The 23,268-nt window shown below is 47.7% G+C and overlaps 1 protein-coding gene across 4 annotated transcripts in view; it reads left to right on the forward strand.

The window, feature by feature from the left end:
• The window catches only part of CHD8 (chromodomain helicase DNA binding protein 8), a 103,584-nt gene that overhangs the window by 60,418 nt on the left and 19,898 nt on the right, over window positions 1-23,268 (forward strand). For 2 of the 4 annotated variants that reach the window (XM_083377611.1, XM_083377612.1), the window contains exons 15-26: window positions 1,375-1,518; window positions 1,800-2,055; window positions 3,407-3,620; window positions 4,712-4,907; window positions 7,678-7,845; window positions 10,108-10,287; window positions 11,711-11,821; window positions 14,787-14,998; window positions 19,137-19,336; window positions 19,680-19,872; window positions 21,850-21,939; window positions 22,852-22,955. In XM_083377611.1, the coding sequence (XP_083233737.1) occupies window positions 1,375-1,518; window positions 1,800-2,055; window positions 3,407-3,620; window positions 4,712-4,907; window positions 7,678-7,845; window positions 10,108-10,287; window positions 11,711-11,821; window positions 14,787-14,998; window positions 19,137-19,336; window positions 19,680-19,872; window positions 21,850-21,939; window positions 22,852-22,955 (2,068 nt within the window). The remainder of the gene's footprint in view (window positions 1-1,374; window positions 1,519-1,799; window positions 2,056-3,406; window positions 3,621-4,711; window positions 4,908-7,677; window positions 7,846-10,107; window positions 10,288-11,710; window positions 11,822-14,786; window positions 14,999-19,136; window positions 19,337-19,679; window positions 19,873-21,849; window positions 21,940-22,851; window positions 22,956-23,268) is intronic. The other 2 variants (XM_083377613.1, XM_083377614.1) reach the window with 1 other exon arrangement.

Consider the following 23,268-nt stretch of genomic DNA (forward strand, 5'->3'; position numbering starts at 1 on the left):
TAGGAATGGAATGGAATGGAGATTCGAAATTGAACAGAACAGAAATTAGGAATAGAGAATAGAATAGAATTTGGGAACAATAGAATAGAACAGAACAGGACAGAACATTTATTGGCCAAGTGTGATTGGATACACAAGGAATTTGTCTCTGGTTCATAAGTAATACAATCGTAAGATACCCATAGGAGAAGGTAATAGGAAAGATGAGAAAGATAATAGTAGTACAGCCCTACTACATGGGTAATATGACAGCGCTGTGGGAATTAGGTGTTTAGCAGAGTGATGGCCTAAAAGTGTGTGTGTGGGGGATTCAATTGGATTTGAAACGGTTTATATCCTGGATATGAGGGGTCTGTAGATATTTTCTGGCCCGTGCGGTATACAAGTCCCCAATGGAAGGCTGGCTGGCAGCAGTTGTTTTTTTCTTCAGTCCTAACTCTACGCTGAAGTCTGTGCCTGTCCTGTTTGGTGGTTGTGCCAAACCAGACACTTGTAGAAGTGCAAGATACAGATGAGTGTGCTGCGACTTTGGGATTGTTAAGTGCAAGTTATAGATGAGTCTGCTGTAATCTCAGGATGTCTGGAAGCTAGCAGCTTCTTTCCAGTTTTCAGCAGGCACCCTAACAAACAGTGGCTTCACACTTAACGATCGACCACAGCATTCACACTTATGACCTCCACACAAAAACATCCTAAAATCAGCCCAGTCACAACTCTATGGAAACTAATCAAGGAGAGTACTGGTAGTTAGAGCAATTAATCAGTGGAGGGGATTGCCTTTAGAAGTTGTACGTGCGCCCATCACTGGAGCTTTTTAAGAGGAGATTGGGCAACCGCTTGTCTGAAATGGTATAGGCCAGTGATGGCGAACCTTTTAGAGACCGAGTGCCCAAACCGCAACCCAAAACCCACTTGTGTATCGTCGGGTGCCGGGTGGGTGTGGCCCATTGAGTGGGTGTGGCCCATTGGGTGGGTGTGGCTGTGGTGGGAACGGCAGACTGGGTGGGACTAAAAAGTTCAATCAATCAATTTCAAGTTTGCAAGATCTTTTTTTCCCCGCGAGAAGTTGAAATTGATTGATTGAACCTTTTTTTTTTTTGCACACGGCAGCGGAGGCCGAAAGCGAAAAGGTTTTATAAAACCCAGCTGAAGGCCTAGGACTGGGGCGACGGTACACGTGCCCACAGTGAGGTCTCTGTGTGCCATCTGTGGCACGCCACCACGGGTATAGGGTTTCCTGCTTTAGCAGGGGCGGGTTGGATTAGATGACCTCCAAGGTCCCTTCCAGCTCTGGTATTTTGTTTTTCTGTGGTGCTGTGGTGCTGTTCGTGCCATCGTCTATCGTGATGTCTCTTCCATCTTCCTCCCGCATAGGAACACAAAGTGTTACTAACGGGCACCCCTCTTCAGAACACAGTGGAAGAACTGTTCAGCCTCCTGCACTTCCTTGAACCCTCCCAATTCCCCTCGGAATCGGAGTTTCTCAAGGACTTTGGGGACCTCAAAACTGAGGAGCAGGTAAAAAAACAACAACAAGGAACTGTTAGGATATTGGCACTTTCTTCTCTTTCTGAACCTCCCATTTCTGCTGCTTCCAGCTTCCTGTCTGGCTTATTTCCCCCCATTACCTGCATTCTCAAACTTCTGCAGTGTGCATGAAACCCAGGTAAACCGTCTTCAGGAGATGGTTATCCTTCTCAGTCCATCTGACTAAGAAGACAGTGCTGCTGACAAACTAGCTTACTCTTAGCTTGATCCATCGGCTCTAACCACTGCTCTCTCTCTCTCTCACCCTCCAGGTGCAGAAACTGCAAGCAATCTTGAAGCCCATGATGCTCCGGCGGCTGAAGGAGGATGTTGAGAAGAATTTGGCCCCCAAGCAAGAAACGATCATTGAAGTAGAGCTGACCAACATCCAGAAGAAGTACTACCGGGCCATCCTAGAGAAGAACTTCAACTTCCTCTCCAAGGGGGCGGGGCACAGCAACATGCCCAACCTTCTCAACACCATGATGGAGCTACGCAAGTGTTGCAACCACCCCTACCTCATCAATGGTAAGTGTCAGAGGGTGAATGGGGAAAAAAATTTTTGGGTGTGGATAATGGAAGAATTGAGCTGCCTAGAATGGAGATAATGGAAGAATTGAGCTGCCTAGAATGGAGATAATGGAAGAATTAAGCTGCCTAGAATAGAACAGATATTTTTATTGGCCAAGTGTGATTGGAAGAATTGGGGTGTGGATAATGGAAGAAAATTGGGGTGTGGATAATGGAAGAATTGGGCCTGCTAGAACAGAGATAATAGGAAGAATTGAGCTGCCTAGAACGGAGATAATGGAAGAATTAAGCTGCCTAGATCTCCTAGAGGAGATCAACCCTGACTGCTCTTTAGAAGGCCAGATCCTGAAGTTGAAACTCAAATACTTTGGCCACCTAATGAGAAGGAAGGACTCGCTGGAGAAGAGCCTAATGCTGGGAAAGATTGAGGGCAAGAGAAGAAGGGGACGACAGAGAATGAGGTGGCTGGATGGAGTCACTGAAGCAGTAGGTGTGAGCTTAAATGGACTCCAGAAGATGGTAGAGGACAGGAAGGCCTGGAGGAATGTTGTCCATAGGGTCACGATGGGTTGGACATGACTTCGGAGCTAACAACAGAATAGAACAGAAATTTTTATTGGCCAAGTGTGATTGGACAGACAAGGAATATGTTTCTGGTGCTTAAGCTCTCAGTGTACATACAGCCAACAAAATGATAGGTCATAGATCATAAATCATAGTTAAAAATCATTAATCGTAAGTTACAAAAAACAACTGACAAAATATAAGATAATAGGAGAAAGTAGTAGGAAAGGTGAGGAAGATGAGAAGGATAATAGCAATGCCGCCTACTGTATGGGTAAATGTATTTAGTCCTAAGACAGTGCAATGGGAATTAGGTGTTCAGTTAGATTTGGGGGAAGCTGCTCTTTGCAAAAATAAAGATAATCTTTACGGGTTGGTCATTGAGCAAACGATTCAAAGTATTGACAGACGGCAAAAACCTATGACCCGGATTCAGAGTTTAGATTGGTTGTGCGGGTGCCTCGACTTGTGACTGTCACGATGTATAATGAAATATCCAGGCACCAAGAAGGTCCCAAGTCAAGGACAAACTGTAGACTCAAAACATTACTAGCTCGGGAGCTTAAAAGCCTCCTGAGAACTTTTCCTAGGCACAGAAAGCATCCTGTTTAGATAACGGTCGATAGAAACGACAAGCAAAGGACATCATTTGATCCAAGTGCCATTTGCAATGACTTGGTACGTTCTAATGGCTCAAGCTTGGTTCCCCATCCCCCCACCTCAAAATGTAGATCATTTCTTCATTTGGGTTTCTTTCTCCTCCCCCCCCCAAAAAAAAAACCAGGTGCCGAGGAGAAGATCTTGACCGAGTTTCGGGATTCCTGCCACCACCACGTGCCCCACGACTTCCCCTTACAGGCCATGGTGCGTTCCTCTGGGAAATTGGTGCTGATCGATAAGCTGCTTCCTAAACTTAAAGCCGGAGGACACAAGGTGCTGATTTTTTCCCAGATGGTCCGTTGCCTGGACATCCTGGAAGACTACCTCATCCAAAAGAGGTGAGAGCTTGTGCAGTGATGACGATGATGATGATGATGGCAACAATGTCATCCATTCAATTGTATCCGGCTCTTGGCAATTCTGTGGTCCAGGTCTCTCCACATCTTCCAATCCTGCACGACTTCTTTGAGTTTTTCTATACTCTTGTCTGGTGTCAGCTTTGAAAGTACCCAACCATTGTTTTCTTTGAGGGAGTGGTTTACTTTTACTACAAACCCTTCCAAAGATAACTGCTTTCTCCAATGAATCCCCCCCCCCGCCCCGGTGACATGCCAAAATAAGTGAGACTTATTGTTTATGATTTTGCCTTCTAGTGACATATCTGGTATTACACGCTGCAATATTTGCTTGTTGGTCACCTTGCTGTCCATCCCCAGCCCCCAAACCAAAAAAGCCCACAGTCTTATTTCATTGATGTGATAACATTCATGATTTCACAACCGGCATAATCCTCCTCGCTAAGAATCTTAACGCGGCATCCTCTACAATTCTTAATGTTATGATTATCTTTAAAATGGACAATTTCTTTTTTAAAAAAACTATGCAGTTTACTACATCCAACCAAAATATCACAGCCACGGAAGGATTTAGTGTATTCACATACAGGTGGCAACATTTAAACAGATGAAGTTAAGTGGGGTTTGTTTTTTTCCTGTATACAATTACACTTTAATAGTTCTATCTGAAATGGATGTGTGCAAAGATCCCTTTTAGGTATCATACATAGCAGCAAAAAAAAAATGCATGATTTCCAGAAGAGACATAAAATTCTGTGACAGCAAGCCAGTCATATGTTATTACAGCTGCTTTTGTGTGTTCTTTTTTTATTGTGCATGCAGTGGCATGCTCAATTTTTATAATTTTATTCATTATAAAAGAATAAAGTTAAGTGTTGTGCAATTTCTGTATATGATCCATTGTTACGTCGTTCATTCAGAATGTGTGATAGCCAGGTTTTTCCTTTTTATAAAAAAAAAAATTCGAACTAGAGGCAAGTTTGCGGGTGTTTGGAGTAAAGACGGATGAGTTCAGATGTTTGACATCAGTGTCTCAAGCTGTTTTCACAGAATTCTGTATCTTTCCTGTGCAGGTATCTCTATGAACGTATTGATGGGCGGGTGCGTGGCAATCTGCGGCAAGCCGCCATCGACCGCTTTAGCAAGCCTGATTCGGATCGCTTTGTGTTCCTTCTCTGCACCCGGGCGGGAGGTCTGGGCATCAACCTCACAGCTGCTGATACCTGCATAATTTTCGATTCGGACTGGAATCCTCAAAATGACTTGCAGGTACTGTTGAGGCCTCTGGGGTGGATGGCGAATCAGACGCCAGTATCCAGAAACGTGAGGCTTAAAATGTCCGTTCTATTAGGAGTTGTCTTACCATTTGTCTGAAGTAGCAATAGCATTATAGCAATAGCTCTTATAGGGACGCGGTGGCTCAGTGGGTTAGGGCGCTGAGCTTGTCGATCAGAAGGTCGGCAGTTTGGCGGGTCGAATCCCGAGTGCCGCGTAACAGAGTGAGCGCCTGTTACTCGTCCCAGCTTCTGCCAACCTAGCAGTTTGAACACGTAAAAATGCAAGTAGAAAAATAGGGACCACTATGGTGGGAAGGTAACAGCGTTCTGTGCGCCTTTGGCGTCTAGTCATGCCGGCCACATGACCACGGAGATGTCCTCGGACAAGCGCTGGCTCTTCGGCTTTGAAACGGAGATGAGCACCGGCCCCTAGAGTCGGAAAACGACTAGCACGCATGTGCGGGGGAACCTTTACCTTTACCTTTTACTTAATAGCTCTTAGACTTGTGTACCACTTCACCTTGCTTTAAAGCCCTCTCTAAGCGGTTTACAGAGTCAGCCTATTGCCCCCAACCATCTGGGCTCTCATTTTAACCGACCTCAGAAGGATGGAAGGCTGAGTCAACCTTGAACTGGTCAGGATCGAACTGCTAGCAGTTGGCAGAGTTAGCCTGCAAATACTGCATTCTAACCAGTGCCCCACGAGGCCTCTTAGTATCTCTTGCTTAAACAGAAGACCCCCCAAGGTCCCTTATAACTCTGTTATTCTGTGAAGATCAGTGCATGATCCTAAGCGTGTCTTTTTTTTTTTTTTTTGTAAAAGAAAAAGGTGCCTTGCCTACCTTACAAGGTTCCATCCAAAAAAGGTGCTGGAACTCCGTTCTGAGCGTTCTATGAGAAAAAAAGCCCTGGTCCTGCCTAATTGATAGGATTGTGATCGCTAAAGTGCAAGTAGTCACAAATATATCTTGGTAGGGGTTGAAAAGCAGAATATAAATGGGATGTACAGATCTCCTTGCCTGTTCCTTCCCTTAAATTAGTTCTCTTTCTGTCAGATTCCCCAAAGGAATTGGATGTGTATCGTGCCATTAAAAAAGGTCTTATAGTACAGGTAGTCCTCAACTTTCAACCATTTGTTTAGTGACTGAAATTACAACAGCACTGAAAAATGTGGCTTATGACCATTTTTCTCACCTGACAGTTGTTCTAGCATCCCTGTGGTGACATGATCAAACTTCAGGCACTGGGCAACTGGCATTTACAACAGTTGCACTCTCCCAGGATTATGTGATCACCATTTTGTAACCTTCCCAGTTGGCCTCAGACGAACAAAAGTCAATCGGGCCGGCCAGATTTCCTTAATAACCACATGATTCACTTTAACAACTGTGGCAAAGGAAGGTTGTAAAATGGGTGCAACTCACTTAACAACTGCCTTCCTCAGCACTGGGGCTCAATTGTGGTCATAATATCAAGGAATAACTATAGCACCGCCAGCAAAGTTTCTAATTTGGGCACTTCTGTCCTGTGGTAGAATGACATGGAGGGACTTTTCTGAGCATTAGAGAGCTTCCCACTGTCCTAAATTATGACCTCCTGCTTGCTAAGACACAGGCTGTGGAGATTCTCAAGTCATCCAGGTCACGGTTGTCCCAAGGGTGCTTTTTCCACAAGGCAACTGGACTTCGTTGTTTTTCTTCTTAGACATTTTGCTTCTCATCCAAGAAGCTTCTTCAGCTCTGACTGGATGATGGGGACTGGAAGGATTTATACTCCTTGCAGACAGCTGGTTATTTGCCTTCTTTTAGAGCAGACATGTCAAACACAAGGCCCGGGGGCCAGATCCGGCCTACGAAGTGGTTTCATGTGGCCCGCAAAGCCATCCTGGAAACAGTGAGGGAACGGCCCCCACTGCCTTGGCCCTGGCCCAGAGACCCTCCTTCCACCAGAGACCCTCAGATCTGTCCCACTCCTGCCCAGGACCCCTCATAGGCACCCTTGATGTGAACGATGTAGAGTTGGCCACGCCCACCCAGTAGGCCATACGCACTCTAGCCACACCCACCCAGTAGGCCACACACCCCGGCCCCCTGAGGGCAACCGCAATGCTGATGCGGCCCTCAATGAAATTGAGTTTGACACCCCTGTTTTAGAGAGTCGTTGGGGACCACTTGGAGTTTTGTTTGTGTCCTCAGGGTCACCTGAGTGGTGCAAATGGGTGTGGAGCCTTCTTGGCTACAGGACGTTTTCTGCCCTGGGTCCCTTCACAGTTGAAGACAGACGCAGAGGCTGTTGGGGATGAGTCTGTGTTGTCTGCCTCTCAAACTGAAGCGCAAATGGTTCCTGTAGTCTGCAATGTTTTCTGGAAATCCGTTCATACTCCCGCGCCATTCGAAAGGTGTTCATCCCAAAGTGCATAGCCAAAGGCCCGTGGAGATCCAGGTCGTGGTTATCCCAAAGGTGCTTTTTCAGGAGGCAACTGGACTTTCTTTGCTTTTCTTGACATTTCGCTTCTCATTCAAGAAGCTTCTTCAGCCCTGACTGGATGGTGGGGGAGCGGAAAGATTTATACTCCTTGCAGACAGCTGGTCATTTGCATTCTTTTAGAGAGTCATTGAGGCCATTTGTAGACGGGTGGTAAGAAACAGGTTGTTCGATTAAAACGAAAAACAACCTCCCTACAAAGAATATTGTGTCTCTCTTCTGGGTTTGAAGGATGCCTGTAGGCTTCACACCCGCTCTTGCTTTCCTTTTTCCTCCAGGCACAAGCTCGCTGCCACCGCATCGGGCAGAGCAAGGCCGTGAAAGTTTACCGTCTCATCACTCGGAATTCCTATGAGCGGGAGATGTTTGACAAAGCCAGCCTCAAGCTGGGGCTGGACAAGGCTGTCCTGCAGTCCATGAGCGGGCGAGAAGGGAGCATCACTGGGGTAAGTAGTGCTTGCCAGCCGTGGGCGAGGGGAAAGCGGCAGAGAAGAAAGAAGATGTCCTGGGTGAAGACAAGAAAGATTCCTCCCCAGAGCTCCAAGAAGCATGGCTGAAGTTCAAAAGAGTCTGATGTGGGGAGGAGACAGCTCAGACAGACACTGCCTTAGTTCACAGGAGTATTGGTGGATGGGGTTTGGGAGGAAGCCTCATCAGAATTGCAAGGTTCTGTTCCTACAGCCGATAAAACACTACTTTTCTTGATCTGATATAGATAGTGAGGAAGGAAGCAGGGAGGAGAAACGGTCAGATCAGAAATTCAACCTCCACGTCCCAAGCTTAAGGTTGAAGCTTCTCTTGCTTGGGAAACTTACGTTTGGAAGCATCTTATCTTTTGCAAGTGTCTATGGAGATTATAGGGACGGGATGGCTCAGCTTGTTGATCAGAAGGTCGGCAGTTTGGCGGGTCGAATCCCAAGTGCCGCGTAACAGAGGGAGTGCCTGTTACTCGTCCCACCTTCTGCCAACCTAGCAGTTCGAAAGCACGTAAAAATGCAAGTAGAAAAATAGGGACCACTACAGTGTGGGAAGGTAACAGCGTTCCATGCGCCTTTGGCATCTAGTCATGCCGGCCACATGACCACGGAAACGTCCTCGGACAAGCGCTGGCTCTTCGGCTTTGAAACGGAGATGAGCACCAGCCTCTATAGTTGGAAACAACTAGCACGCATGTGCGGGGGGAACCTTTACCTTTTATGCAGATTATCCGTCATCCAGGTCATGATTGTGCTTTTTCAGGAGGCAACTGGACTTTCTTTTTTATCTTTGAAGATGTTCCGCTTCTTGTCCAACAAGCTTCTTCAACTCTGACTGGATGGTGGGGAATGGAAGAATTTATATTGCTTGCAGAGAATTGGTGATTTGCATTCTTTTAGAGAGTTGTTGAGGCCATTTGGAGGTTTACCTGTGTCATCAGGATCACCTGAGTAGTGCAAATGTGTGTGGAGCCTTCTTGGCTGCAAGAGGTTTTCTGCCCTGTGTCTCTTCACAGCCACAGGATGAAACCACTTCGCGGGCTGGATCTGGCCCCCGGGCCTTGTGTTTGACATGTCTGCCTTAGATAGTCCGGACCCAAGCCATTTAGGGCAGACATGTCAAACACAAGGACCAGGGGCCAGATCCGGCCCGCGAAGTGGTTTCATGTGGCGCGCGAAGCCATCCTGGAAACAGTGAGGGAACGGCCCCCACTGCCTTGGCCCTGGCCCAGAGACCCTCCTCCTGCCAGAGACCCTCAGATCTGTCCCACTCCTGCCCAGGCCCCCATAGGCACCCTTGATGCAAACCATGTAGAGCTGGCCTGTTCTGAACCAGCCAACTACCGGCCTTGTAATAAGGCAAACCCCTGTTCAAACAGTAGAGACTGGAGAGCGTCTGAGGCTGCAAAGCGTCTGCCAAGATTTATTACACGAACAACAGGACAAGAAACAAAAACACTGGAACTTGAATCCTCAAGCGGAAGGGTTGCTTTCAGCAACCAGCCCTTCCCCAAACACTCCTTTTATTTAGAGTTCAGGGCGTGGCCTCCCTCTGCCTCCTCCCGAGGAGACCCGCAGCCTTTCTCTGCTTGGTCCTGCTCGACTGCCTCCTGCGTCGGGCGTCCTTGAACAGGGCCAGCTGTAGGTCATCATCCTCCGCACTATCGGGCTCACGCAGCTGAGAAGAGGGCCCCGGCTGGGGGCTCTGCAACGCCTCCAAGCCATCATCAGCCGGTTCGTCTCCCACACACTCCTCCTCCCCCTCATCTGAGTCATCCGATACATCTGAGCCGGCTGCCGGACCCACAGGCTGGCCCTGAGTCACAACATGGCCATGCCCACCCAAGTAGGCCATATGCACTCTAGCCATGCCCACCCAAGTAGGCCATGCCCACCCAGGCCACACCCACCTGGCCCCCTGAGGGCAACCGCAATGCTGATGCGGCCCTCAATGAAATTGAGTTTGACACCCCTGATTTAGGGCTTTATAGGTCATTACCATTATATTATAACCGTGCTGAAAAATCATGCTGGGGCTTATTTTCCAGTTGGGTCTTATTTTAGGGGAAACACGGTCGATCTTTTTTCTGCCCTAGTTTTATGTGGTTTTACGTATCACTTCAAACGTCTTTGGCTTGCACAGCTGGTCTCTCTCCTATGCTGCTCCTGACTCTGGACTGACCAAAGAGAAGAGAAAAAACCTGTCATTTCTTCCTTCTCCACCTCTCCCAGATTCAGCAGTTCTCGAAGAAAGAGATTGAGGACTTGCTACGCAAAGGGGCCTACGCCGCCATTATGGAAGAGGATGACGAAGGCTCCAAGTTCTGCGAAGAAGATATTGACCAGATCCTCCTTCGGCGCACCACCACCATCACCATTGAGAGCGAAGGAAAAGGGTCCACCTTTGCCAAGGTATCCTTATTCCTTAATTCTGTTTCCGAATAATCAGGCGTTCCAAAGAGTTCAGGTGTGATTCAGGGTGAGGCCAACTCCATTCGGAGAAGGCTGATGGGTAGATGTGTACAGAGAAGAAAGCAAGAACCAAAAAAGAAGCGAGGTTGTTCATGTCACCCGTACTCCTTAATATTGTCTAAAAGATGCTGCTTGTTCTGATCTGTAATAGTTGACGGAACATTGGGCACTAATCAGAGCTTAAGGAGGCTTTCCAAAGGGCCTGGAACAGTGTTTCTGAAACCTCAGCAACTTCAAGATGCGTGGATTTCAAGATGGCCACCACACATTTTGAAGCTGCTGAGATGCAAAAACACTAGCCCAGAGTCTACTGAAATAAGTTATGGAGTTGTACTCGCCTGTTCTTTAAAAGGCCTGTACAGTTTCTTGTTGTTGTTAGCTGTGAAGTCGTGTCCGACCCATCGCGACCCCATGGACAACGTTCCTCCAGGCCTTCCTGTCCTCTACCATCTTCTGGAGTCCGTTTAAGCTCATGCCTACTGCTTCAGTGACTCCATCCAGCCACCTCATTCTCTGTCGTCCCCTTCTTCTCTTGCCCTCAGCCTTTCCCAGCATTAGGCTCTTCTCCAGTGAGTCCTTCCTTCTCATTAGGTGGCCAAAGTATTTTGAGTTTCAACTTCAGGATCTGGCCTTCTAAAGAGCAGCCTGTACAGCTATAAGCTCCAAAAATCTACTTGTTTTTAAGACAAAGGCCAACCAGATTTCACCCTGGGGATGTTACGCTCCTTGGAAAAACAACGTGTGGGTTCACACAATATATATTAGGTCCAAGTTAACTAACAAACAAACAAACATTCTTAAGGGTACACAAAAACAAAATCAAACTAAAAGATGGAGGAAGGAGACCACCGAGCAAGGAATAACATTAAAGGAGGATATGGTGGAAGGATCTGGCCTCTCCTTGTACTATGCGGAGGCCCCTAAATACATTGAGAGTTGGGGTGCCTGAGTGTAAAACCAATATGCTCAAATGGAGGCTCTTGGTGGATAGCAACATGCTTGTGGAGAAACAGAGAACCCAGCCCATCTTCTTGTATGTCGGCTACTACCAGGAACGTACCGGTAATGATTTATTTTTGGCCAATGACAAAGCCACGAAGAGGGCTTCATTCTGGCAGCTTAAAGTTTGATCAAGCAAATAAAGCAAAGTCTGTCTGATCATTCACAAAACACATCAAGACAATGACTGGGCTTCCCACAACAAACTGAGCCACAAAGTATCTAAGCACTGCTATTCTGGTGGATTGTACAAATCTAGCAAAACGTCGTGTATATGGAGAGTGTGTGTGTGTGTGAAGTCTGCTTTACAGTAAGTACGATATCCAAACCTTCCTCCTTTGTTTTGCCTCTGCTCCTTTCGCAGGCAAGCTTTGTGGCCTCTGAAAACAGGACAGACATTGCTCTGGATGACCCCAACTTCTGGCAAAAATGGGCCAAGAAGGCAGACCTAGATCTGGATCTTCTGAATAGTAAGGTGTGTTGGGTTGGGAAGAGGGATGCCATCAACTTGCACGATTGTCTGGGTGAGTATTAGAAGAATCGGGAAAGGGTTGCACAAAGTTCAGTCTTTCACAGTTGTTGTGTAGGACAACAAGATTTATTTTCTCCACACCAAAACTGGATCTTTAGAGCAGGGGTCCCCGACCCCCGGTCGGTAGACCGGTCCCGGGCCGTGGCATGCCAGCAAAGCCCCATCCATGGGATGTAGGCAGCACACAGATCCACACGCTCTGGTCCATGCAACCGGTGCCCAAAAGGTTGGAGAGCTTTGCTTTAGAGCAGGCAGTAGTACAGTTGTAACTCAGGGGTGTTGCGATTACCTGCCTGATTTGCAGAAGGCATAACATTGAGTGAGAGAGTTGACATACGGAGGGACGCCAGTTAAATTCAGAATGACCTTGATCAGATTTGCGGAATGAGATTAGAGGGAAATGCAAGATCTTCATGCGTTTGAAATTTCCCAAGAAGGAAATTCAAAACACAGGAAAATGCAAAGCTCTTCATTCAAGAAAGAGAAGGCAAATGTGCAGTGCAGGATGAAATATAACTGGCTTTACAACAGTTCTTGTGGTGGTGGTGGAGGTGGGGAAATTGTGGAAAAGTGGTTGATTACAGATTCAACCTAAGCCAAGACTGTCACGTAGCTGCAGAAAAACTAAAAACAAATTGTTTCCATGCTGCATCAATGGAAGTTTTCAGATCACAGGAAGGAATGGTTTCAGACCTCATTCCTAGAACTGCTGTCAAATCTAGGCATTAGTTTTAAGGAGGATTCGATAAGGAGCAGAGGGAGCAATCAGGAGACAAAATTCTGTTAACGAGATTGAAAAAAATACGGCTGCCAAAAAAAATGGAAACTCAAGAGGCTATTGCCTTCAAATACGGAACATGGGATAGTGTGAGGAATCCTTGGTGCTGTCTGAGCTGGGTTGTTTTCCCGCAGACATTTCATTTCCCAAACTTAAGTAACATCATCAGTGCTAGTCAATGTTGATAGTGTTGAGCGCTGACAATGTTCCCTAGTTTGGGAAATGAAACTGTTGTGATTCAGGGTCAGCCTGTGGGTTCGGCAGTTGGGTCGGACGACTCAGAGGAGGAGGGGGGTGTTGAAGACCTTGCTGAGGGGGTTGAAGATCTTGCTGATGATAGCCCTCAGCCAGGCCCCTCCCACTTGGTCACCACGGAGACCCAGCTGTGTGAGCCTGACAGTGTGGATGAAGATGACCCACAGCTGGCCCTGTTCAAGGACGCCCGACAGGAGGCAGTCAATTAGGAGTAAACAGAGGAAGGCAATGGGGCTTCTCGGAAGGAGGCAGAGAGAAGCCACGCCCTGAACTATATAAGGGGAATGTCTGGGAGGGCTGGTTTGCTGAAGGCAACCACTGGGATGGTTCATGTTTCTTTAAGCTCCTGTTTCTTGGTTGTGTCTTGTTTGTTTTTGTTGCAATAAATTTGGCAGGCGTAATTCCAGCCTCTTGCCGTTTGTGGAGGGGTTGTCCCTGCCTTTTCTGCAGGGCCGGTAGCAGGCTGGTACAGAACAGAAACATCTGCAAGAAAACAACCCAGCCCAGACAGCACCAAGGACTCCCTGTTTCAACTCTTGAGCTACAAATATTCTCCTTTATTGGCATGGCGTCGTGTTTCTAAATTTTAGAAAAGCAAGATTCCAGTTGGATGTTAGGGAAAAACCGCTCTTTTTAATCATAGCAGCTCAACTGTGGGATGAGTTAGCAAGAACAGAAGTCTCCACACCTGGCAACTTTTAACACTGGTAGACTTCGACTCTCAGAAATTCCCCAGCCAACTTGGCTTGGCTGGCTGAGGCATTCTGGGAGTTGAAGTCGAGAAGTCGTCACGTTTTGAGACCCCTAAGCAAGAGGGTGGTGCATGCACTGTTCAGCAAGAAAAATCAGGGCCATCATGGTTGGTTGCTTTAATGTGCATTCCTATGCTGACCCAAGGGTGCTTTTTCAGGAGGCAACTGGACTTTCTTGTTTTTCCTTTGAAGATGTTTCGCTTCTCAGCCAAGAAGCTTCTTCAGCTCTGACTGGATGGTGGGGAATGGAAGGATTTATACTCCTTGCAGACAGCTGGTCATTTGCATTCTTTTAGAGCAGGGGTAGGCAACCTTGACTCTTTTATGACTCGTGGACTTCAACTCCCAGAATTCCTGAGCCAGCATAGCTGGCTCAGGAATTCTGGGAGTTGAAGTCCACGAGTCATAAAAGAGCCAAGGTTGCCTACCCGTTTTAGAGGGTCGTTGAGGCCACTCAAGAGTTTTGTCTGTGTCCTCGGGGTCACCTGAGCGGTGCAAATGGGTGTGGAGCCTTTTTGGATTTTCATGGGTTAAAAAGTCATGGGTTAAAAAGTTTCATGGGTTAAAAAGTCGTCTTATACGCTGGAAAATACGGTATACTCTTTGCAGACTGCTGGTCATTTGCCTTCTTTTAGAGAGTCGTTGGGGGCCACTTGGAGTTTTGTCTGTGTCCTCGGGGTCACCTGAGCGGTGCAAATGGGTGTGGAGCCTTCTTGGCTGCAGGATGTTTTCTGCCCTGGGTCCCTTCACGCTTGAAGACAGGCGCAGACTGTTGGGGATGAGTCTGTGTTGTCTGCCTCTCAAACTGAAGCGCCAACGGTTCCTGTAGTCTGCAATGTTTTCTGGAAATCCAGTTCATACTCCCGCCCCATTCGAAGGGCATTCATGCCAAAGTGGATAAGAAAGTCCAGTTGCCTCCTGAAAAAGCACCTATGGGACAACCGGGACCGAGAATCTCCACAGACATTCCTATGCTGAGTTGAACTTAGATTCTATGGTCTGAAAGGCCATTTCCAAGTTATAAGCTTTAGTGATGAAGACACGGCAGAAGTGGGAATTGTTCGTGGAGGAAGTGACACACATTCAGAGATCCAGAGTGTTTTTTCCTCTCCGCTTCCTGCAGAACAACCTGGTGATCGACACGCCCCGTGTGCGCAAGCAAACTCGCCACTTCAGCACCCTGAAGGATGATGACCTGGTTGAGTTCTCTGATTTGGAGAGTGACGACGATGACCGGCCACGCTCCCGGCGCCACGACCGGCACCACCATCCCCTCCACCACTCGTACGGGCGCACCGACTGCTTCCAGGTGGAGAAACAACTGCTGGTCTATGGGTATGTGGCATGGAGGGAGGCCTCACGAAAAAGCAATGGGGCATGTGCAAAAAAAAAAGGATTGTGGGAGTTGTAGGGGAGGATGTGTGTTGGGAAGGAGGGGGCAACATGGTAGCTTATTGAGAGTTCCTCAAGGAGAGAAAGCCATGGCGGATTGGCTTCCTTGTAGTACAGGAAGTCCTCACGACCACAACTGAGCCCAATTTTTTTGTTGCTACTGTGTTCCCCCAAAAATAAGACCAGGTCTTGTTTTAGTCGTTGTTGTTGTTGTTGTTATTGTTTTGCCTCCAAAAGAGGCACCAGGTCTCATTTTCGGGGTAGGCCTCATCTCACCTCCGGCACCGACAGTCCCACCCAGCCGGTCTACTTCTTCTGAGGCCGAAGTTCTGCAGCTGCATTCGGGCTGCATTTTACAGTCAGGCCTTTGCAGAAGGCCTAAGCAGCCGAGTACTGAGCTATGGATTCAATCCATAGCTTGGTGCTTGGCTGCTGAGGTCCTGCAGAACCGAGCTATGGATTGAATCCATAGTTCGGTTTTTGGCTGCAGAGGCCTTCCGGAAGGGCCTGTGACTGAGAAATGCAGGCCTGGCTGCAGAAGAGGCCTCAGAAGAAGTGGGCTGGCAAGGAGAGGCCTGGCTGCAAGGTAAATGGGTGGGGCAGCTCCACATCCCCACCTCACCCCAAAATTAGGGCTTATTTTTGGGGTAGGGCTTATATTAGGCCAAACCCCCAAAATCAAGCTAGGGCTTATTGTTGGTGTAGGCCTTACTTTTGGGGAAACACGGTAGGTGAAGCATTTGTTAAGTGAATTTTGCCCTTTTTTTAACGTCTTTTTTTGTGCCCAGGTTGTTAAGTGAATCTCTGCAACGGTTAAGTTAGTAACATGGTTGTTAAATGAATCTGGCTTCCCCCATTGACTTTGCTGGTCAGAAGGTCACAAAAGGGGACCGCAGGACACACTGCAACTGTCATAAAATACGAGTCAGTTGGCAACTGTTTGAATTTTGATTGGGGATGCTGCAATGGTCGTAAGTGTGAAAAACGGTCATAAGCCCTCTTTTTTTTCATTGCCGTTGTAACTTCAAACGGTCACTAAACGAACTGTCGTAAGTCGAGGACTACCTGTGCAGGTTGAGAATTGGCTCGACTCCCAATTATTTTAATTCCAAATTTAAACTTAACAGTTAGTTTGATTGAGGCAAGAAACAGTAGCTTTTTCTTGTTTGCCAAAAGGGAAAAAAGAAAAAAGAAAAGGCGGTTAAATAAAATTCTGATGCAGAAATACAGAAATAAATTCCTGGATTGCATGTATGTCGAAAGGAGTCATCATTCATACCGGCAGTCCTAAACTTAGAACCGTTCATTTAATGACCGTTCAAAGTTACAGCGGCGCTGAAACAAAGGACTTAAGACCATCTTTCACACTTAACAACCATGTAGCATCCCCATAGAGGGACGCGGTGGCTCAGTGGGTTAGGACGCTGAGCTTGTCGATCAGAAGGTCGGCAGTTAGGCGGGTCGAATCCCAAGTGCCGCATAACAGAGTGAGCACCTGTTACTCGTCCCAGCTTCTGCCAACCTAGCAGTTCAAAAGCACGTAAAAATGCAAGTAGAAAAATAGGGACCACTATGGTGGGAAGGTAACAGCGTTCCATGCGCCTTTGGCGTCTAGTCATGCTGGCCACATGACCACGGAGACGTCCTCGGACAAGCACTGGCTCTTCGGCTTTGAAACGGAGATGAGCACCGGCCCCTAGAGTCGGAAACGACTAGCACGCATGTGCGGGGGAACCTTTACCTTTACCTTTTATAGCATCACATGATCAAAATTTAGACGCTTGACAGCTGATTCATATTTATGACGGTTGCGGTGTCCCGGGGTGGTGTGCCACCCCCTTTTGTGATCTTCTGACAAGCCAACTTAACGGGGAAGGCAGCTTCACTTCCAAAGGATGTTACCAAATTGACAACCGCCGTGATTCGCTTAATAGCTGCGGCAAGAAAGGTCGCAGAATGGAGCAAAACTCACCCAACGGATGTTTCATTTAGCAACAGAAATTTCGGGACTCAGTTTGGGATCGTAAGTCGAGGACTACCTGTGCTGTTTGCCTTCTTGAGTGAATTGTAAAAAATAATAATAGAGGGATGCGAATAAATAAGTACAAAAAAAACACAAGTAAAATACTGGGTGTTCCTGTGCCCACCTCCCTGCTAATTTGCATTGGGCTTTGGATGGTGGACTTGTGATCTTCTCTTTGCTACCCCAAAAGCCTTTGTGGACTTCAAGGTAGGTGGTTTTTCGGAAAGATTTCAACCTGGCGTTCTTGGAGGATGAGAATAGGAATCCCAAAGGTGCTTTTCAAAAGGCAACTGGAGTTCCTTGGGGTTTTTCCCCACCCCATCCATCCCACCCCTTGAAAATGTTTCACTTCTCATCCAAGAAGCTTCTTCAGTTTTGGGGACAACCATGAGCTGGATGATTAAGAATCTCCACAGACAGGAGAATAGGAAGTATTGAATTATGGGTTAACTTGATTTTGGAATCTGGAAACACACCCAAAGTCCGTAGTCAGATCAGTGCAGGGGAGGAAGCTTTTTTTTATAAAAAAAAAAAAGTCAGGCTTTAATCAGTTTAAATTGCTTTTTGTTGTTGCTAGCTGCGAAGTCCAACCCATTGTGACTGAAGGAGAAATGACTGGCTCCCTCACGTATAATTGAATGAGCACAAAGGCTAGGAGGCAAAATGCTTATTGAAAGCATTGATTTTTTATTTATTTTTTCAAACGTGGGTGCCACACGAACGTGAATAGGCAATAGAACTCCTTCAGTGGTTCAAACAGGGGGAGCATGATGGCTCAGCGGTTAAAGATCCTCAGGTTTGTAAGCTGGAAAGCTGACAGCCCGGGTTTGAGACCAAAGTGCCACGCGACAGGGCGAGCTCCCATTGCTTGCCCCAGCTCCTACCCACCTAGCAATGCCAAAGCATGCAAATGTAAGTAGATCAGTAGGTACCACTTCGTGGGAAAGTAACAGCTTGGCGTACCTTCATGCTGGCCACGTCACTACAGAAGCATCTTCGGACAAAGCTGGCTCCCTTGTCTTAGGAAACAAGAGATGAGCGCTGCCCTCTAGAGCAGGGCTTTTCAACCTTTTCACCCATTGTACCCACTTTTAAATATGGCCACATCCGAGAACCACCAGACCCCTAGCAAGGTGTCAAAAACTTGATGACCAAAAAAAAAAAAAGGAAAAAAGTGATGAAGTACAGGTAGTCCTCGACTTACAACAGTTCGCTTAGCGACTGTTCGAAGTTACAACGGCACTGAAAAAAGCCCCCCCCCAAGCCACAGCCGAGCAAGACGCCTGCCCACCCGGCGGCGCTCTTCCTCCTGTCCGAGGTTTTCATTGTTGTGAGCATTTCTGTTGAGGATTGGCAGCAAGGGGGGAGGGTGTTTGGTTTTTATTTCCCCCCCCCCTTGCTGGGTGGTTGCAGCAGGTTTTGGTCACTTCGCATGACCCTGGGACACTATGACCGTCATAAATATGAATCAGTTGCCAAGCATCTGAATGTAAATCACAAGATCCTGGAAATGCTGCAACATTCCAGCTGATCGGCGCTTCTTCTGGGCTTAGCAGAAGCGCCAGGATCAGCGCCGAGCTCCAGCTGGAGCCTGGCGCTGATCCTGGCGCTTCTGCTGACCCCTGATAGCCCTGCAGCTCCAGCCGTCTCTCGCTCAGGCTTGTGCGGTGCTGCCACCAATTCAGCTCATTCCCCTCCCCCACTACCACTTTTCTCGGATGGTTGCGTACCACCTGCCAGGTGCCAACGTACCACAGGTGGTACCTGTACCACTGGTTGAAAAGCCCTGATCTAGAATCAAACACGACTGGACAGGGGAACCCTTTTACCTTTAATGTTCAAAAGGTTTTCCTCTCTGTTCCACCAGACCTAAATCCCCTTGAAGATGGAGTCCTGTTCTTGCCTCCTTCTCTTTCTCCCCCCCCCCCGCCCCCGAGAAGCAAGAAGTCCTGTAGTTGCAGTTCCTGAAGAAAGGAACCCCTTGATTTTTGCCGTAAGTAGGGCTCCCCGTCCTTATCAGCCAGTTCTGAGCAATGTCTCTGTGGGTTTGCCTGGCAGCTGGGGCCGCTGGAGGGAGATCCTTTCGCATGGACGTTTCAAGCGGCGGATGTCCGAGCGGGACGTGGAGACCATCTGCCGCGCCATCCTGGTTTATTGCTTGATGCATTATCGGGGCGATGAGAACATCAAAGGATTCATCTGGGATCTCATCAGCCCGGTTGAGAACGGCAAAGCCAAGGAACTTCAGAATCACTCGGGTAAGTGGAGAGGCTCCTTTTACATCCCCCTACATTGATGTCCTTTGAGAATGTTACCCACACCCTTGTGTCCATTCTGTTGATTAGGAAGACTTTCATCCAGTCTTCAGATTCTGGCCACCTAACCCTTTCCACGGGTGGAGGAAATTTAGGGGTGGTGGACCCTTGGGAAATAGAATCATGTTGATTCCACTAGTGTCCTTTTGCCGTTGGTGGGCCCTCTAGAGAGTCCTTAAGTGGCTCCCTCTGTTTTGTGTCTGTCTATATGTCTGTGTGAGTTGAGCTACTCTGCAAAAGCTGGGGTGACCTAATCCCTATTGCACTGGTTCCATGTTGTACCTAGCCCCTGCTCTGAGCTCCCTTCCTGTTCCTCGGGCAGGCCTGTCCATCCCAGTTCCACGGGGCCGCAAGGGAAAGAAAGTCAAGTCCCAGACCACTTTTGATCTCCAGAAAGCAGAATGGATCCACAAGTACAACCCGGACACACTCTTCCAAGACGAAGGCTACAAGAAACATCTCAAGCACCAGTGCAACAAGTAAGATGGGCAGGGGAAGGGCGGACCAGCTTGGGACTTCTGTAAAGCCAACCCCTAGATCTCAATCTTTTTCCAGGCAGAAAAAGTGGGAGATCCAATATGGTAGACAAATAGTGCCAGATCCCAACCTCATTCTTCAGAATTCTGGTTTTGTCATTTTCTAAATTTGGTATCGAAGAGGTCATGTGTGTGGTCCACTGAAAAATAATTGCATGGTACTGCTGTCCACATCATCCATCTCTCTCTCTCTCTCTCTCTCTCTCTCTCTCTCTCTGTTTATCTATCATCAATCATTTATCTCTCATCTGTCTATTTGTCCATCCATCATCTTATCTATCTGTCTGTCTATCTATCTATCTATCTATCTATCTATCTATCTATCTATCTATCTATCTATCTATCTATCTATCTAATTTCTACCCCACCTTTATTATTTATACTAAACTCAAGGCCACAAACTTACATAATGTTCCTTCTTCTCCTCTTTTTCCCCACAACAACAACTGTGAGGTGGGTTGGGCTGAGAGAGGGTGACTGGCCCAAGCTCGTCCAGCTGGCTTTCATGCCTAAGGTGGGACTAGAACTCACCATCTCCTGGTCATTGGCCCAAAGTCATCTAGACGCTTTCACACCTACAACGGGACTAGAATGCCCAGCTTCCTGGTGCCAGCCAGCTTTTCTTCCTAAGACGGGACTGGAACTCCCAGTCTCCTGGTTTCTAGGCCACCACATTCACAGCTACACCAAACTGGCCTTTTCAGCTCATGCCTTTCTGTCTGCAAAAGAGGAAAGAATGGCAACCTGGGGCAATTGAGGGCTCTTTGGTGCTTTCACACGGACAGGCCTCTCTATTGGTTGAAAGAAAGCGTTTGCCCTTGTCACTGACTTAGCAGTCGGGCTAGCCCAGGGGTAGGCCACCTTGGCTCTTTTATGACTCGTGGACTTCAACTCCCAGAATTCCTGAGCCAGCATGGCTCAGCTTGGAAACCTCTCCCTTTTCCCTCAGCATGGCTGGCTCAGGAATTCTGGGAGTTGAAGTCCACGAGTCATCAAAGAGCCAAGGTGGCCTACCCCTGGGCTAGGCCTAGGCCGCTTTATGACTCGTGGACTTCAACTCCCAGAATTCCTGAGCCAGCATGGCTCAGCTTGGAAACCTCTCCCTTTTCCCTCAGCATGGCTGGCTCAGGAATTCTGGGAGTTGAAGTCCACGAGTCATCAAAGAGCCAAGGTGGCCTACCCCTGGGCTAGGCCTAGGCCGCTTTATGACTCGTGGACTTCAACTCCCAGAATTCCTGAGCCAGCATGGCTCAGCTTGGAAACCTCTCCCTTTTCCCTCAGCATGGCTGGCTCAGGAATTCTGGGAGTTGAAGTCCACGAGTCATCAAAGAGCCAAGGTGGCCTACCCCTGGGCTAGGCCTAGGCCGCTTTATGACTCGTGGACTTCAACTCCCAGAATTCCTGAGCCAGCATGGCTCAGCTTGGAAACCTCTCCCTTTCCCCTCAGCATGGCTGGCTCAGGAATTCTGGGAGTTGAAGTCCACGAGTCATCAAAGGAGCCAAGGTTGCCTACCCCTGGCCTAGGCCACTTTATGACTCGTGGACTTCAACTCCCAGAATTCCTGAGCCAGCATGGCTCAGCTTGGAAACCTCTTCCTTTTCCCTCAGCATGGCTGGCTCAGGAATTCTGGGAGTTGAAGTCCACGAGTCATCAAAGAGCCAAGGTTGCCTACCTGTGGCCTAGGCCGCTTTATGACTCGTGGACTTCAACTCCCAGAATTCCTGAGCCAGCATGGCTCAGCTTGGAAACCTCTCTCTTTCCCCTCAGCATGGCTGGCTCAGGAATTCTGGGAGTTGAAGTCCACGAGTCACCAAAGAGCCAAGGTTGCCTACCTCTGGGCTAGCCAATGTCTTGGAAGATGGGTGGATGCAGTTTATCAATTGGTCCTTCCAACCGAAAGGCATTATTTTTCCTCCTAGGGTGCTGCTCAGGGTCCGCATGCTTTACTACCTGCGTCAGGAGGTGATTGGGGACCAGGCCGAGAAAGTTTTGGCAAGTGCTGTTTCCAGGTAAAAAATCACCTCTGCAAAGGTTTCCTGCGGGGTTCTGTGTGCTTTTACCAATTACCGATATGCCCACCTTTTCTTTCTGTATGACGACTTTGCCGTTACCACAAGTCGACGAGTTTAGTTGGGATGGGAAGCAGTCACTGACTCAGTGGATGTCATGATAGGAACCTTTTAGTTTACGGGTGTGCTGCTTTGATTTCTGGTTTAAGAAGAGATTGGACAACCATCTGTATAGGGTTTCCTGTTTGAGCAGAGGGTTGGACTAGAAGACCTCCAAGGTCCCTTTCCACTCTTGTCATTCTCTTCTGATTTTTTAAGGCTGCCCAGCCACCAGATAGCTCTTCTTACGATGAGCAATCGCGGCGTTTCCTTAGCAAATTCTGCGGCCATTTATTTCTTCATTAAGTATATTTACTTCTCCAAGTCAAGTCATTTTGTTAAGAGAGATTTTGTCCCCGGCAAAAGAGCTCCCCCTCATTCTTTTTTTTTCTGCTGTAAATGATTTACTACGGTGTATCTTAAGGGCAATCCACTCTATGCTATGAGTAAGACCTATCAGATCAGAGCCTGAATTTTGGAAAGTTTTATTTTGTTAGTTGCGAAGTCGTGTCCGACCCACCGCGACCCCATGGACAACGTTCCTCCAGGCCTTCCTGTCCTCTACCATCTTCTGGAGTCCATTTAGGCTCACGCCTCCTGCTTCAGTGACTCCATCCAGCCACCTCATTCTCTGTCAGCCCTTTCTTCTCTTGCCCTCAACTTTTCCCAGCATTAGGCTCTTCTCCAGTGAGTCCTTCCTTCTCCTTAGGTGGCCAAAGGATTTGAGTTTCAAGATTTATTGGTTCCTGTTTAATACCTCACAACACCTTGCGTGTTTCCTTTTGTTTCTGTTTCCAAACTTAACTCCTGCAGCGAAATTGACATCTGGTTTCCGCTTGTGGATCAGGCAGAAGTCCCCACAGCCTGGTGGGATACGGAAGCAGACAAATCTTTGCTTCTTGGGGTCTTCAAACATGGTGAGTAATACTTTTGGACAGGTACGGCCCTTCTTTCGCAACGAGGAACGGGCAAACCGTGAGGCCCAAAACCAGAGATGAGGCAGATCCAGTCAAGTTCAGTCCTTTATTTGCTTACACCTAATTGACAGATTCCTTAACAGCTGTAACGAAAAAGATCATCATAAAAAGGGTGTGACGCCTTCTTTAGCAGTGGAAATTCTAGTTCCTGTTGTGGTCATAAATCAAGCACTACCTATAAATTATCGTTGGAGAGAAGCCACCAAATCTAAATTATACTAAATCTACATTAAGTAATCTAGAGGACTTTAAA

The sequence above is a fragment of the Vipera ursinii genome (genome assembly GCF_947247035.1).
Source record: "Vipera ursinii genome assembly, chromosome: Z".
NCBI classification, from domain to species: Eukaryota; Metazoa; Chordata; class Lepidosauria; order Squamata; family Viperidae; genus Vipera; species Vipera ursinii.